Here is a 14,059-nt window from a genome sequence, read left to right on the forward strand (position 1 = left end):
CCTGCAAAGCACAAATGAGGTGTGTGAGAAGGGCTTTGCAGGTGTGCAAAGGACACCAGGGAAGCTGGGCTCCTCCAGTGCAGCAGTTCTTGCATCCCAGGTGAGCAGCTTGCATTGCTTTGCTGCTTGCTGCTGCCCTCGGCGTTGCAGTGAGGTTGCTTGAAAGGGTGAAGCAGCAGCTTCCCAGCAGGAGGCCTGAATGCACAGCTCACACGTGTCCTCTTGTCTCCTGTTTTCCAGTGGATGGACAGCAAGGAGGGTGTTTGGGAACAGCTGGAGAAGGGAAAGGGAAAAGGGGAGGGAAAACAGGGCAGGAAAGGGAATGGAAAAGGGAAGGGGAAGGAGAAAAGGGAAGGAAAAAGGGGGGGAAAAGTGGAAGAAAAAGAAGAAACGGGGGGGGGGGGAGGGGGAAGGTGAAAAACATTGGAAAGAAAAGAAAAAGAAAAAAGAAAAAGGAAAAAGAAAAAGGAAAAAGGAAAAAGGAAAGAAAAAGGAAAAAGAAAAAGGAAAAAGAAAAAGGAAAAAGAAAAAGGAAAAAGAAAAAGGAAAAAGAAAAAGGAAAAAGAAAAGGGAAAGAAAAAGAAAAAGGAAAAAGGAAAAAGAAAAAGGAAAGAAAAAGGAAAAGGAAAAAGGAAAAGCAAAGAAAAAGAAAAAGGAAAGAAAAAGAAGAAAACGAAAAAAGGAGGGGGAAAGAAGAAGAAAGATGAAGAAGAAGAGAAAAAAGGGGGGGAAGAGGGAAAAAAAGGAAAAAAGAAGAGGAAAAAAGGGAAAAAAAATAAAAAGATCAAAAAAAGGAAAAAAGAAAAAGGAAAAAAGGGAAAAAAAAGAAAAAAGAAAAAGTAGAAAAGGAAAAAAAAAGATGAAAAAGAAAAAAAAAAAGAAAAAAGAAAAGAAAAAAGAAAAAAAAGAAATAAGGGGGGAAAAAAGAAATAAAAGGTAAAAAGAGAAAGGAGAAAAAAAAAGAGAAGGAAAAGAAAGAAAAAAAAATAAAAAGGAAAAAAGAAAAAGAAGGAAAAAGAGAAAGAGGAGAAAAAGAAGGAAAAAAAAAGAAAAGGGGGGGAAGGAAGGAAAAAGAAGGAAAAGAAGCGAGAAAAAGAAGGGGAAAGAGAAAAAAAAAGAAGGGAAAAAAGAGAGAAAAAGAAGGGAAAAAAGAGAGAAAAAGAAGGAAAAAAAAGAGAGAAAAAGAAGAGGAGGAGGCGGGGCGGCCGCTGTGACGCGGCGGATCCGAATTTCCGGCCCGGCGGAGCTGCGGCCGTTCCGGGGCGGTGCGGGATGGCGGCGGTGCGGCGCGGGGCGGCCGCTCTCGTGACCCGGCTGAGGGCTGCGCTCTCCCCCCGCATCGCGTTTCCGTACCGCGTGGAGCTGAAGGAGGGAAAGAAATACGCGTGGTGCTCGTGCGGGCACAGCCGGGCGCAGGTGCGCGGCTGCGGGATGGGCCGGAGGGGTTGCGGGATGGGTGCGGGCTTCCCGCAGTTTTTCCTCTCGCAGAACCGCGGTTCTTTTTTATTTCTCAGCCGTTCTGCGACGGCACGCACCGCACCTTGGCTCCGGACAGCGTTCCGCTGCGTTTCACGGCGGAGGCGGATGGCAAAGTGTGGCTGTGCGGATGCAAACGGACCCGCAGCCCCCCCCGGTGCGACGGCAGCCACCTGCGGCTGTGGGAGGCGGGGAGCGGAACCCGGCGCTGAGCTCCGTTGTTGGGTCCCCTCCTCATCCTCGTCACCGCACCCGGCGGGGCAACCCGTAGGGATGCGGCCCCCTGTGGTTTTGTGTGGCTGCCGGGGGGTGCGTGGCACTGAGCAGCGTTTATTGCACGTCCCGAGCTGGGGCGTAATGCAAATGTTTGCCCGATGATTGTATGGGATGATGCAAATATATTATGGGATGTGACGGTAGGTGGGATGTGAGCACATGGAGCGTAGAGGGGAAAAAACACACCGGGGGGGAGGGGAGGAGGGGGGGGTCCTGCAGCATCGCAGTGCAGGAGGTGGGGGCTGCAGTGACACCCCAGGAGCAGCATTTGAAGAAAGCAATCCTAAAGCAATCCGTGAGCCCACCGATGCACCCCAGGGTCCGGGGAGTGGGGTGAGAGGCAGCCCGGGCTGAAAGGAACTGTGGTGCCTTTGGTCTGTATGCCAAAAATCCAACATGGAGATGGGAAATGAATCATCCCAGTGGGGAGTGAGGGCTGGGGGGGGAGGAGGAGGATGTGTGGGGCAGCGCCCGGCTCGCACAACTGCAGCGTTAAATAACAAAACCGAAACTGTTTGCAGCAGCGTGGAGAGGTGCTGAACAGCTGCCTAAAGCTATGGGTGCCCCGTCCATCCCTGGAGGCGTTCAAGGCCAGGGTTGGGGCCCTGGACAACCTGCTCTAGTATTAAATGTGAAGGTTGGCGGCCCTGCTTGCAGCGGGGGGGGGTTGGAGCTCCATGATCCTTGAGGTCCCTTCCAACCCGAGCCATTCTAGGATTCATTTGAAAACACCCGAGCTCCCCTCTGCGCCTCACCTGCACTCTGAACCCACCCGTAAAACACGCGTGCACGATCTGCACCTCCCTCTGTACACGTCTCTCTTTATAGATGCACATATATATAATATATAGAGCTATACAAAACCAACGCGGCCGTCCCCCCCCTCCCCCCGTTAGGTCAGCGCGGACCCCGCGGGGCCGTGAGCCGCGGCTTTGCGGCAGCGGGAGGGGGGCAACGGGGGGCAGTTCGAAGCGCCGTGGGGAGCGGCGGCGGTTGTGGGGCTGGGAGAACCGTGGGGCGGAGTGCCGGGGCTGGGAAGGGAGGGCGGAGTGCGGGGCAGCGTGGCGGGGCTGTGCGCTTTGTCGCTGAGCGATTCGCATTCGGAGGCGCCGCTGGTGTTGGTGCACTCGGAGGTGGGCGGCTGAGGCAGCTTCAGGCGCTTGCAGGTCGGCTGGACGCGGTATTTGAGAGGCAGAGGGCCGTTCTGTGGGGGGAGACGGGCAGAGCGTGGCACCTTGCACCCTGTGTGCCCCACACACCTTGTGCTCCATGCACCCTACACGCCCTGTGCACCATACAACCCGCACCCCGTGCACCTTGGACACCCCGTGCTCCACGATCCCTGCACACCTTGTTGCACTCTGTGCTCCGTGCACCCTACACACCCTGCACACCCAGTGGCCCGTGCACCCTGTGCACCATGCACCCTGCACCCCGTGCACCCTGCGTCTTGTGCATCCCATGCACCTCATGTCCTGTGCCCTCTGTGCACTGTGCACCATGCACCTCGTGCACCCCGTGCACCTTGCATCTTATGCATCCCCTGCACCCCACGTTCTATGCCCCCTCTGCACCGTGCACCCCACATCCCATGCATCCCATGACCCATGCACCCTGCATCTCATGCACCCCATGACCTTTGCACCTGACATCCCATGCACCCCATGTCCCGTGCACCCAACGTCCCATGCCCTCTGTGCACCATGCATCATGTGCACCCCCTGCACACCCCATACTCTGTGCCCCACGCACCCTGCATCTTGTGCATGCCACACACCTCACGTCCTGTGCCCCCTGTGCACCATGAACCCCACATCCCACGCGCTGTGCACCCCATAGCCCACGCACCCTGCATCCCCCCACTCACCCTCCTCCAGGGGTAGATGTAGGCGATGTCCATCAGTGTGTAATACTCCCTCAGGGGCTCATCTCCATAGAGAACCTCCACCTGGTGCAGAGGACAGCATCAGTGCCCCAGGGCGGGGGAACGAGCAAAGCCGGGTTGGGGGCGGGGAGAGGGGATAGCAGGGGTGCTCACCTGGTACTTGCTGGGCACGTCCATCTTATTACGCAGGAACTTGGCCAGGTGCATGACAGTCATAGCCGCGGGGCAGCGCAGGAACCGCACCGCGTTCCTCTGGGGGAGAAGTGCTGCTGAGCACCCCCTGCAGTGGGGGCAGCCCCCCACCCTCACCCTTCCGGTGTGTCCCCGTTGCCCCTCCTCCCGCGCTCACCTTCTCCTTCTCCAGATCCCCATTCTCGATGGTTCCTTTTTTCTCTTCTCTGGGGGGCAAGAAAACAAAGAGGGCGGTCAAAGCTGAAGGAAAACGCAGCCCCCCGTGGGAACCTTCCAGGGGGACACGGGGGGGGGGAAGAGAGGGAGGACACCTCGGGGCCTTTCGCCGAGCTCCGTGCGCACAGCGCTGCATCTCCGACACCGAGCGCTGCTGCTGGGGACGTGGGGCTGAGCCTTGCGATGGGCCCTGGATGCTCCCCGCCCCACATCCCCGCCCCACATCCCCTTCCCGACCCCCACCCCACGTCCTCGCCCGGCGCTACCTGGCTCCTTCGTAGAACTCAATGGACAGACTGACGATGCCGTCCTCCGTCGGCTGCGTCCCGTCGCGCTGCGGAACCTCCCCGCGGTCCTCGTTGGAGCCGTTGGACACTGGCGGGCACGGGGGGAAAAGAGGAGGGGTCTGAGCCGGGGGTCGCGTAGGAAGGGGGAAGGGGACCCCATGGGCAGGCACTCACCCTCGGCCACGGGGTACGCGGCGTAGAAGTCGCGGCGACGCTTCATCTCATCTGTAAAAGAGGGGGATGAAAGGAGGGGGGGGCACGGCCGGGGGTCCCGGGGGTCCCGCAGCGCCGACCCGCACCGTACCCGTGAACAGTCCCGGAACCAATTTGTACACCACGTCCTGCAGCGTTCTGTCTGACCTGAAGGGAAGGGAAACGAGAAAAGGCGGTGGGAACGGCACTTCTCCCCCCATCCCATCCCACCCCATCCCATCCCACCCCATCCCACCCCATCCCATCCCACCTCCCCTAACCTCATCTCCCCCCACCTCTCCCACATCCCAGCCCCACATCCCCCCCCACCGTAGGGGTCACCCAGCAAAATATCCCGGCACACCACGCACCTGATGCTGAGGAGGGGTCTGGTTTTGTGCACCTGGGCGTCGCACATGGGGCAGTACTTGTTGGCCTCCAGGTAACGCACGATGCAGGTTTTGCAGACTGCGGGGAGAAACGCAACGCCCCATTGAGCGGGACAGCCCCCCCCCCCATCATCCCCCATCCCCCCTTTCTGTTCCATTACAACCGCACGGCGTGGGGCACCCGCGCCCACTCACACGAGTGTAGGCACTCCACGATGGTGGCGGCGTCGATGAAATACCCCCCGCACAGCGCGCACATCAGGTGCGGGTTCAGCTCGGTGATCTTTATCCGGGTGGTCCTGTGCATGTTGCAGCAGCTCCGCCCTGGTTGGGGGGAGGGAGGGGAAAGGGGAAGGAGAACGACACGATCGGTGCCAAACCGGGACCCGTCCTACCTCCCGCAAACGGCCCCGGAGCCGCACGATGGGCAGCGCCCGCATCGCCACGCACTGCCCCGCACATTGCCCCGCACAGCCCCACGCACCGCCCTCCCCCAATCCGTTCTCCCTTCCTCCACCGCTTTAGGACTGCATTCCCAAGCGTATCCCCAGCGCCCCTCTGCCTGCAGCTGCCCGGGCTGCACACGCACACGTGCACACACACACACACACACACACGAGTGCACGAGTGTGCTTTGGTTTTGTTAGATGGAAGAGGCACTTATCGCCTCTCTCGGTTTCTATAGAAACTCTGGAGTCTGCCGCTGGGCACTGTGGGCACCTGTGTGCAACGGGTGTGCAATGGGTGTGCACGGGGGGTGTGCACAGATGAGTTTGCACAGAAGGGTGTGCACAAAGTGGTGTGCACGGATGGGTGTGAAGAGATGGATGTGCACAGATGGGTGTTCGGGGAAGGGTGCGCATGGATAGGCGTGCACAAAGTGGTGTGCACACATGGGTGTGCACAGAGAGATGGGCATAGATGGGTGTTCAGGGAGGGGTGTGCTTAGGTGTGCACACGGGAGCGTGCATGGGTGAATTTGCACAGAAGGATTTGCACAAAGTGGTGTGCACAGAGGGGTGTGCACAGGGTTGGGCATGGATGGCTTTGCACGGATGGGTGCGCACAGATTGGTGTGCATGGGGCTGGGCTTAGATGAGTGTGCATGGATGGGTGTGCACAGAGAGATGGGCATGGATAGGTGTGCACAGGGTTGGGCATAGGTGGGCGTGCACGGATGGGTGTGCACACAGAGAGGTGCGGATGGATACGTGTGCACAGATGGGTGTTCAGGGAGGGGCGTGCATGGATAGGTGCGCACAGAGGGCTGTGCACGGATGGGTGTGCAGGGCCAGGCGTGCAAAGGCGGTGCCCCCCGGCACCACAAGCTCTGCCCGCTCCATCCGTGCCGCCTTCACGGTGGGACGGCGCAGCCACGGCCCGAAATCACCGCAGTTTTATGGTTTCCATGGCAACCCCCCGCTCGGAGCAGGGGCGAGGATGCGGGCAGCAAAGCGCTGCGCTCGTGGAAAGCGGCGCGGGGTGCGCACGGGGGGTGCGCGTGGGGGTGTGCACAACCGGGTGTGCACGGGGGGGTCTATGGGGTGCGTGCAGGGCGTGCACGGGGTGTGCATGGGTGTGTGATGGAGCTGTGAGTGTGCACACGACTCGGACCCCCCCCTCTCCCCACCCCCACCGCAGCCGCCCCCCTCCCCGCGCTTTATTTCCCCACGGGCTGCTTCTGGTCGCCGCCCCCCCCCCGGCAAAACCCCCAAGCAGGAGCTCGCCGGGTCGGTGGGGGCTGCGGGTCTCCCGGCGGCGGGGGGGGGGGCACAGAACCACCGGCACAAACCGGTTCCACATCTCGACCCCCCCCCCGTCGGGTGTCATACAGTGGCTGACCGCGAACCGGGGGGGTTTTTGTCCCGGAGCCCCCTCCCTAAAATCCGCAACGCGTTGTGTTGGAGAGGGAGGGGGGGAAGGAAGGGCGTCTCAAAGTCACCGCTCCGTACCGGGACGGGGCACGCGGTGAAACGACCCCCCCCTGCCAAACCCCCCCCCCAACCCCTCGTGTGTCCCCGCCGGTGGGTGACGCTGCGCCGGGACGCGGACACGCGAGTTGAACGAAGCGGATCACATCCAACCCCCCCCCGCGGTGTCACCCCTCGGCCCAATGGGGGCTGTTGCCCACCCCCCCCACCTCCGCTGCCCGCACCCTTTGTACCGAGGCTGCCCCCCCCTCCCTCCTTCCCTCCCCCGTGGAGCTGTCAGCGCCCGACGCCCCGCGCCCGTGGGGGGGTCACGGCACAAGGCGGCCATCGGCCATCTTTGAACGCGGAGAGAAAAGGGCGGGGGGGGGGGGGGGGGGGGGACGCGGGGGGGTCCGGTCCGTACCTGCTGGCGCTGCCCGGTTCGGCGCGGCTCGGCTCGGCGCTGCGGCCGGAGCCCTTTTTTTTTTTTTTTTTTTTTTCCTTTTCTTTTTTTCTCTCTTTCTCCCGTTTCTTTCTTTTTCTTTTTCTTTTTTTTTTTTTTCCCTTCCCTCCCTTCCTCCTCCTTTTTTTTTTTTTCCCCTTTTATTTTTTTTCCCCTTTTTTTTTTTTTTTTTTAATTTTTTCCCTCCTCCAGCCGCCGCCAGGCCCCGCCCCCCCCCTCACGTGACCTCATTCCTTTGGGGTGTTACGGAGGAGGGGAGTGAGGGGCTGAGATTGCGGCCCCCCCCCCCTTTCCCCCCCATCCTCCCCCGTTATGGCCCCACGGAGATCCGGGACCCCCCCGCGGCGGCGCCACTCACCGGGACCTGCACTCTTCACCCCCCCGGGGAACAACGGGCGGTGCGCGGTGCTCGTGGTTCGGGGGGAGGATGGGGAGCAAACAGGAGGGGGGAAAAAATAAAGGGAAAAGAGGGAGAAAAAGGGGGGGAAATAAAAGAAGGGGAGAAAGGAGAGAATGAGGAAAGGAATAGGGGAGAAAAAGGAAAAGGAGGGGGTAAAAAAGGCAGGGAAAGGGAAAAAGGGAAATAAATGTAAAGGATGGAACGGGGGGCTCCGCGCCCCCCCCGCGGCGGCAGCGCAGCACTCAGGGCAGCGGCCGCAGCGCTGCTGTCAGCGCGGTCTCTGTGGCGCAATCGGTTAGCGCGTTCGGCTGTTAACCGAAAGGTTGGTGGTTCGAGCCCACCCAGGGACGGGGCGGCCTTTTTACCTGCGCTGCGTGTTTTGCTTTTTCTTCTTCTTCTTTTTTTTTACCTCTTTTACCCTCTCTTTTACCCCGACCCGAATCCAATCCCACGCGATCCCCGCGGGCCCGCAGCTCCCTGCGCCGGATCTGCGTTTCGCTGGGAAAACAAAAGCTGAAAGGGATCCAAAATCTGCGCTGCTGAATTCCTCCTCTTTTACAAAGCCTTTGTAAAATTGATGCCACAAAATCTATTCATGTTCCCGGCCTGTCCCGGTCTTGTTTTCATACCAGAAATAATGAAGTTCGTGTTTTACTGCGGGGTGTGAGGCAGAGCAAGGAGTTCCCTGCTGTTCCCTGCACAGAACCTCGAGCAGTAAGAACAGGGGGTGGAATGGGATGGGATGGGGATAGAAACGAGGTAGAGGTTGGGATTGGAGTGGGGGTGGGATAGGAATGGAGTGTGATGAGAAAAGGGATAGAGATGGGATGGGATGGGGATAGAGATGGGATGGAGATGGGGTCTTGAGGATGGGATGGGATGGGATGGGGATAGGAACGAGGTTCAGGTTGGGATTGGGGTGGGGATGGGATGGGAATGGGATGAGATGGGAAAAGGGATAGAGATGGGATGGGATGGGGATAGGAACAAGGTAGAGGTTGGGATTGGAGTGGGGGATGGGATGGGAATAGGATGGGAATGGGGTGAGATGAGAAAAGAGATAGAGATGGGATGGAGATGGGGTTGGGGATGGGATGGAGATGGGGTTGGGGATGGGATGGGATGAGGATAGGAATGAGGTTCAGGTTGGGATTGGGGTGGGGATGAGATGGGAATGGGATGGGAATGGGATGAGATGGGAAAAGGGATAGAGATGGGATGGGGTTGGGGATGGGATGGGAAAAGGGATAGAGATGGGATGGAGATGGGGTTGGGGATGGGATGGGATGGGGATAGAAACGAGGTAGAGGTTGAGATTGGAGTGGGGATGGGATGGGAATGGGGTGAGATGAGAAAAGGGATAGAGATGGGATGGGGATGGGGTTGGGGATGAGATGGGAAAAGGGATAGAGATGGGATGGGGTTGGGAATGGGATGGGGATAGGAATGAGGTTCAGGTTGGGATTGGGGTGGGGATGGGATGGAAATGGGATGAGATGGGAAAAGGGATAGAGATGGGGTGGGGTGGGATGGAAACGAGATGGGGATAGGAATGAGGCTGCAGTTGGGGTTGGGGTGGGGGTGGGAGAGGAATGATTTGAGATGGGAAAAGGGGTAGAGGTGGGATGGGGATGGGATGGGTGGGGATGGGATCAGTGCTGCCCTTCAGGTCTGGCTGGAAGGTGAAGGGCAGTGGTAACCAGGGGGATCGCTGCCCTGAACCATGCGGGGGGGCTGTGGAGGCTCTGAGCTCAGCCACAATCTGCCTTTCATTTCCGCCTGGCTTTGGTGCTCCTCTCCTCACTGAACGACACGTTCCTGCCAGAACTTCATTCCCACAAGAAACCTTTTACAATGGAAAAGTCTTTAAAAATCCAACGGCCGTGGGATGGGCTGAGCCTGCAGGGCTCGGTTTTGGGACAGGCGCTGCGGGGGCTGTGGGGGTTCATTGAAACCAGGCGGGTGATCTGCTGTGCGTTTTGAGCGCGTTTCCAAACACATGGATCTCTGTCCCTTTGGCACGGCATCACTCCCTGAACCGAAACATTGAATCCTGTCCCCTCCAGGGCTGAGCCGCTGGGAGACTCTGCTGCGCTGCTCCATCAGTCCGCACTGCTCCAGCACCGCCAGGGATTGGAGGAAACCATTTGTGCCCACCCCCCCTTGTGGGTTATGGTGCTGCCCAGCTGTGCAGTGCTTCTGTATGGACACCCAGCTGTGCAATGTCCCGCATGCACATCCAGCTGTGCAATGCATACCTAGAGATGCAATGTCCGACGTGCACACCCAGCTGTGCAGTGTCCCTAAATATGTGTGCATCTGTGCAATGCTCAGCATGCACACCCAGCTGTGCAATGTCCCTAAATATGTGTGCATCTGTGCAATGCTCAGCATGCACACCCAGCGTTGCAATATCCCTAAATATGTGTGCATCTGTGCAATACTCAGCATGCACACCCAGCGTTGCAGTGTCCCTAAATATGTGTGCATCTGTGCAATACTCAGCATGCACACCCAGCGTTGCAGTGTCCCTAAATATGTGTGCATCTGTGCAATGCTCAGCATGCACACCCAGCTGTGCAATGTCCCTAAATATGCGTGCATCTGTGCAATGCTCAGCATGCACACCCAGCGTTGCAATGTCCCTAAATATGTGTGCATCTGTGCAATGCTCAGCATGCACACCCAGCTGTGCAATGCTCTGCATACATGTCCATCTACCTGTGCAATGCTCAGCATGCACACCCAGCTGTGCAATGCCCCCAAGCCGTGCAAGCCCTGCATGCACGCCCAGCTGAGCATCCGCCCCCGGTCCGCCCCGCGGTCCGCCGCCGTCCCGGCATGCCCCGCTCGCTATGACTCTTCATTTTCCCCCCTTCCTCCTTCTCTATGGTAGCAGCCAGTCAGGCTCCGCCCCCCAGAGGGACAGTCCACCAATAGAGAGCGGCGGATTGACCGGAAGAGCGCGGCGGTGGCCAATGGGAAGAGGAGAGGGGCGGGACAGCGGAGCGGCGGGGTTGAGGCCGAGGCCGAAAGCGGAGCAGCAGCGCGGGGTTTGGGGTTTGTCCGAACAGCCGGCATCATGGTGAGTGCCGGGCTGGGGCACATCGGGGATGGGACCGGGGTCTACGGAGCCCCGGCTGAGCGAGAAGCCGCGGGTGGGAGCTGGGGGGAGGGCCGCTGCGGCTTCTCAGCCGGAGCTGTGGGGGCAGAGCGGTGGGGGAAGGCCTGAATGTGGGAACCTAAAGGCTGGGGGGGGCAGGGCTGGGTGGTCTCTGGGGGCTGGGAGATGGGGGGGGAGCATGGTTGAGTGGTCCCTGTGGGGCTGGGAGATGAGAGGGGAAGAAGGGGGGGGGAAGGGGGAAAAGGTTGAGGGGGGGGGGAAGGCAGGGTTGAGTGGTCCCTCGGGGGAGGGGGGGCGAGGCTGGGGAGATTGGGGGGGAGGGCTGAGTGGTCCCTGTGGGGCTGGGAGATGGGGTGGGGGGGGCAGGGTTGAATGGTCCCTGTGGGCTGGGGGCAATGGGATAGGGAAGGGGGGAAAGGCTGGGGGGAGGCAGGGTTGAGTGGTCCCTGTGGGGCTGGGGAGAGGCCAGGGCTGGATGGTCCCTGTGGGGCTGAGAGATGGGGGGGAGGGAAGGGGAGAAAGGGTGGGAGGGGGGGAGACAGGGTTGAGTGGTGCCTGTAGGGCTGGGGGCAATGGGAGAGGGAGGCAGGGTTGAGTTGTCCCTGTGGGGCTGGAGGGGGCAGGGCTGGATGGTCCCTGTGGAGCTGGGATGTGTGTGGCTGTGCCCCCCCCCTGCTGTACCTGCTGCCTTCTCTTGCAGTCGATTATGTCATATAACGGTGGGGCCGTGATGGCCATGAGAGGGAAGAACTGCGTGGCCATTGCTGCTGACCGTCGCTTCGGGATCCAGGCACAGATGGTGACCACAGACTTCCAGAAGATTTTCCCTATGGGAGAAAGGCTGTACATCGGGCTGGCAGGTCTGGCCACGGATGTGCAGACGGTGTAAGTGGTGCTGTCCCAACTGCGTGTCCCCAGGCTGAGCCTGGGAGGGGTTTATTTACAGGGACACCAATGGCAGCCTGTGCCACATGTGTAAAAATTGAGGAGTGTAACAAGTGGTACCAGCACTCCTCTGGTCTCCCTTCACTGGGTTTTTTTGGGCTGTTCTGAGACAAGTTGAAAGAGTCAGGTTTGGTTCTCGCTGTGCTCACTTCTGACCTCACATGTATGTGCTGGAATGTTTTCCTAATCTTTGATTACTTGTGTTTATACAACTTCTGCTTATGTTTGCCATACAAGAGTGGATTCTTTATTTTAAAAGTAAAACAGTGTGTGATTTAAGACCTCGTTGCTTCTAAGAATTAATAACTTCAGGTATAAAAGGGAATTGCACCTGAGGTACCTGCCTGTCTCAGGCATGCATTGGGAGCAGCTGGTATCTCTGTGAGCAACTCAGGTCTGGTGAAGATGAAAGCAAAACGAACCTGCTTGGGCCTTAATGCTGATGGTCCTCTCTTCTTGCAGAGCCCAGAGGCTGAAGTTCAGGCTGAACCTCTATGAGCTGAAGGAAGGGAGGCAGATCAAACCGCAGACTTTTATGAGCATGGTTTCCAATCTGCTCTACGAGAGACGGTAAGTGTCAAACAACTGAGTGCTGTTTGTGTGTTGGCAAAGGGTGCAGCTGTTGGAGTTCGTCTGATGTGAGGGAGAGAGCTGGGAGGCTGAGGAAGGCTCCTTGTAAAGACTTGTTTTGGTGTGGGAAAAGGAAACTTTCATTTATTGCCAATGTTATCTTCAGTTTCCTTGCCAAATAATAATGAATTTTGTTAAAATACTCCACTAACAGTAAAATTTTTTTCACTTTGCCATGTTAAAACCACTGTGAGATGCTTCTAGATCAATCTGAAAGGTCCACCACCAAAAGTGCCTGTGGGATATTTTCCTTGTATGGACATTTACATGGCACTTCTTCCAGGTGGTTGGACTGTTTTGCACTCTGTTATTCTTTCCAGGTTTGGACCTTACTACACAGAACCGGTCATTGCTGGCCTGGACCCCATAACACACGAACCTTTCATCTGCTCCCTGGACCTGATTGGCTGCCCCATGATAACTGAGGACTTTGTGGTTAGCGGCACCTGCTCGGAGCAGATGTATGGCATGTGTGAGTCCCTCTGGGAGCCCGATATGGTGAGTGAGGCAAGCAGGTTCTGCCTGGATCCCGGGATTCTGCCTCCTGCTGTTAGCTGGGGAAGCAGAGAGAAGGTTGGATGAGCAGCTCTGTCCTTGGATGACTCGGGAGAATAAAGGCTGTAGCTCACAGCAGCCTGCAGGAAAATGCTTGCGGCATCTCGATGGTGTTTTGGGGGTGTTGACAAAATCTGGTGACTTGACATCCAGTTCTAAAACAGCTTCTCTTCTTCAGGAACCCGATCACCTCTTTGAAACGATCTCGCAGGCCATGTTGAATGCAGTGGACAGAGATGCCCTATCTGGCATGGGAGTAGTAGTGCACATAATGTGAGTGCTGCTTTCTTGACCTTCTGAACAGAGGTAGAGTTTCCCAGCCTCAGAGCTAAAATCAGTTGAGGGATTGGCTTCCCAGCTATCTCCAGTCTTGTTCTTTTTCAACAGTACTCTTAGAGCAGAAAGCATTACTAAGTAGTTAGTTATTTCCCACGTATGCTTGCTGTTGCTACAACTGCAGCAGTTAACTCTAGAGTTCAACTCTCACTGCATGTGGATTCCCTCACAGCATTCCCATCAGTGTTTAGTAGCATGATCCCTTCAATGGAAGTAGTACTGAGCAAGAGAATGCTCTTTGCCACAGCAGGATGCAGGGTTAGCTTTCTGACTGCAGTCAGACTCTCATCAGATGCAGCTTATTTTGCTTGTGGTGCTGCTGCCCAGCACTGTCCCCAGGCATTGCTGCTGGCTGAGCCTGCTCAGCTCCTCTGGAGCACAGCAACAGGAGGAGGATTGCTGAGTTCTGACAGTCACCTCACATGTTTCTGCATGTGCACACTGCACCTTGTGAGGAAAATGATGATCTGCATAGAAGTATCTAACACTGATGTCTTCTCTGTCTCCCTCTTTAGTGAAAAAGACAAGATCACCACCCGGACTCTGAAGGCACGCATGGACTAACCCAGCACAGCTGTTCCTGTGTCTCTCAGCCCAGTTTGCGTGCAAATTTTTTAAAATAAAACTCTCTATTGTAGTGAACTTTCCTTTTCTTGAGCCCTAACAGCGGGATTCAGTTCTTATCTCTAAAGCTTGCAGAAGGAGCTTGGGTTTCACACACTAGCAGAGCTTATCTTTCTCACTAAGCCACCTGTGCTCATCTTCCTCAGTCCACCTGTATGT

General features: G+C 57.3%; 3 protein-coding genes and 1 non-coding gene across 5 annotated transcripts; 3 read left to right on the forward strand and 1 right to left on the reverse strand.

The window, feature by feature from the left end:
- Positions 1-1,220: 1,220 nt before the first annotated feature.
- Positions 1,221-1,895, forward strand: CISD3 (CDGSH iron sulfur domain 3). Its single transcript, XM_031600760.2, has 2 exons — positions 1,221-1,416; positions 1,515-1,895. The coding sequence occupies exons 1-2, from the start codon at positions 1,273-1,275 to the stop codon at positions 1,686-1,688; spliced, it is 318 nt and encodes a 105-aa protein (XP_031456620.1). The 5' UTR covers positions 1,221-1,272; the 3' UTR covers positions 1,689-1,895.
- Positions 1,896-2,423: 528 nt separating this feature from the next.
- Positions 2,424-7,748, reverse strand: PCGF2 (polycomb group ring finger 2). 2 transcript variants are annotated; one of them, XM_090125074.1, is made up of 10 exons: positions 7,645-7,748; positions 5,109-5,237; positions 4,896-4,992; positions 4,637-4,692; positions 4,507-4,557; positions 4,312-4,420; positions 3,987-4,035; positions 3,791-3,889; positions 3,620-3,700; positions 2,424-2,956 (listed from the first exon to the last, which is right to left on the reverse strand). In XM_090125074.1, exons 2-10 carry the CDS (start codon positions 5,218-5,220, stop codon positions 2,645-2,647), a joined length of 966 nt encoding a protein of 321 aa, XP_089981200.1. In that variant the 5' UTR covers positions 5,221-5,237; positions 7,645-7,748; the 3' UTR covers positions 2,424-2,644. The 2 variants fall into 2 exon arrangements, with proteins under 2 accessions (XP_089981200.1, XP_089981199.1); XM_090125073.1 differs by lacking the exon at positions 7,645-7,748 and adding an exon at positions 7,248-7,365.
- A 214-nt stretch (positions 7,749-7,962) lies between these two features.
- On the forward strand, positions 7,963-8,036 carry TRNAN-GUU (transfer RNA asparagine (anticodon GUU)). Its single transcript has one exon. It is a non-coding gene; the product is annotated as a tRNA-Asn (tRNA).
- Positions 8,037-10,619: 2,583 nt separating this feature from the next.
- PSMB3 (proteasome 20S subunit beta 3) lies at positions 10,620-13,913 on the forward strand. Its single transcript, XM_031600750.2, has 6 exons — positions 10,620-10,771; positions 11,511-11,695; positions 12,218-12,325; positions 12,706-12,883; positions 13,119-13,213; positions 13,792-13,913. Exons 1-6 carry the CDS (start codon positions 10,769-10,771, stop codon positions 13,838-13,840), a joined length of 618 nt encoding a protein of 205 aa, XP_031456610.1. The 5' UTR covers positions 10,620-10,768; the 3' UTR covers positions 13,841-13,913.
- The last annotated feature ends 146 nt before the right edge of the window (positions 13,914-14,059 follow it).

The sequence above is a fragment of the Phasianus colchicus genome, chromosome 26 (genome assembly GCF_987193195.1).
Source record: "Phasianus colchicus chromosome 26, bPhaCol1.hap1.1, whole genome shotgun sequence".
Classification (NCBI taxonomy): Eukaryota; Metazoa; Chordata; class Aves; order Galliformes; family Phasianidae; genus Phasianus; species Phasianus colchicus.

What these genes read in the sequence shown, in the direction of transcription:
- CISD3 (XM_031600760.2), top strand. Translation starts at nt 1,273, where the DNA reads ATGGCGGCGGTGCGGCGCGGGGCGGCCGCTCTCGTGACCCGGCTGAGG. An exon ending in GCGGGCACAGCCGGGCGCAG is followed by an intron (nt 1,417 to 1,514) that starts GTGCGCGGCTGC and finishes TTTATTTCTCAG; the next exon opens with CCGTTCTGCGACGGCACGCA.
- PSMB3 (XM_031600750.2), top strand. An exon ending in GCCACGGATGTGCAGACGGT is followed by an intron (nt 11,696 to 12,217) that starts GTAAGTGGTGCT and finishes CTCTTCTTGCAG; the next exon opens with AGCCCAGAGGCTGAAGTTCA. An exon ending in AATCTGCTCTACGAGAGACG is followed by an intron (nt 12,326 to 12,705) that starts GTAAGTGTCAAA and finishes TATTCTTTCCAG; the next exon opens with GTTTGGACCTTACTACACAG.
- PCGF2 (XM_090125074.1), bottom strand. Translation starts at nt 5,220, where the DNA reads ATGCACAGGACCACCCGGATAAAGATCACCGAGCTGAACCCGCACCTG. An exon ending in GAGTTCTACGAAGGAGCCAG is followed by an intron (nt 4,036 to 4,311) that starts GTAGCGCCGGGC and finishes CTTGCCCCCCAG; the next exon opens with AGAAGAGAAAAAAGGAACCA. An exon ending in ACGTGCCCAGCAAGTACCAG is followed by an intron (nt 3,701 to 3,790) that starts GTGAGCACCCCT and finishes CCTCTGCACCAG; the next exon opens with GTGGAGGTTCTCTATGGAGA.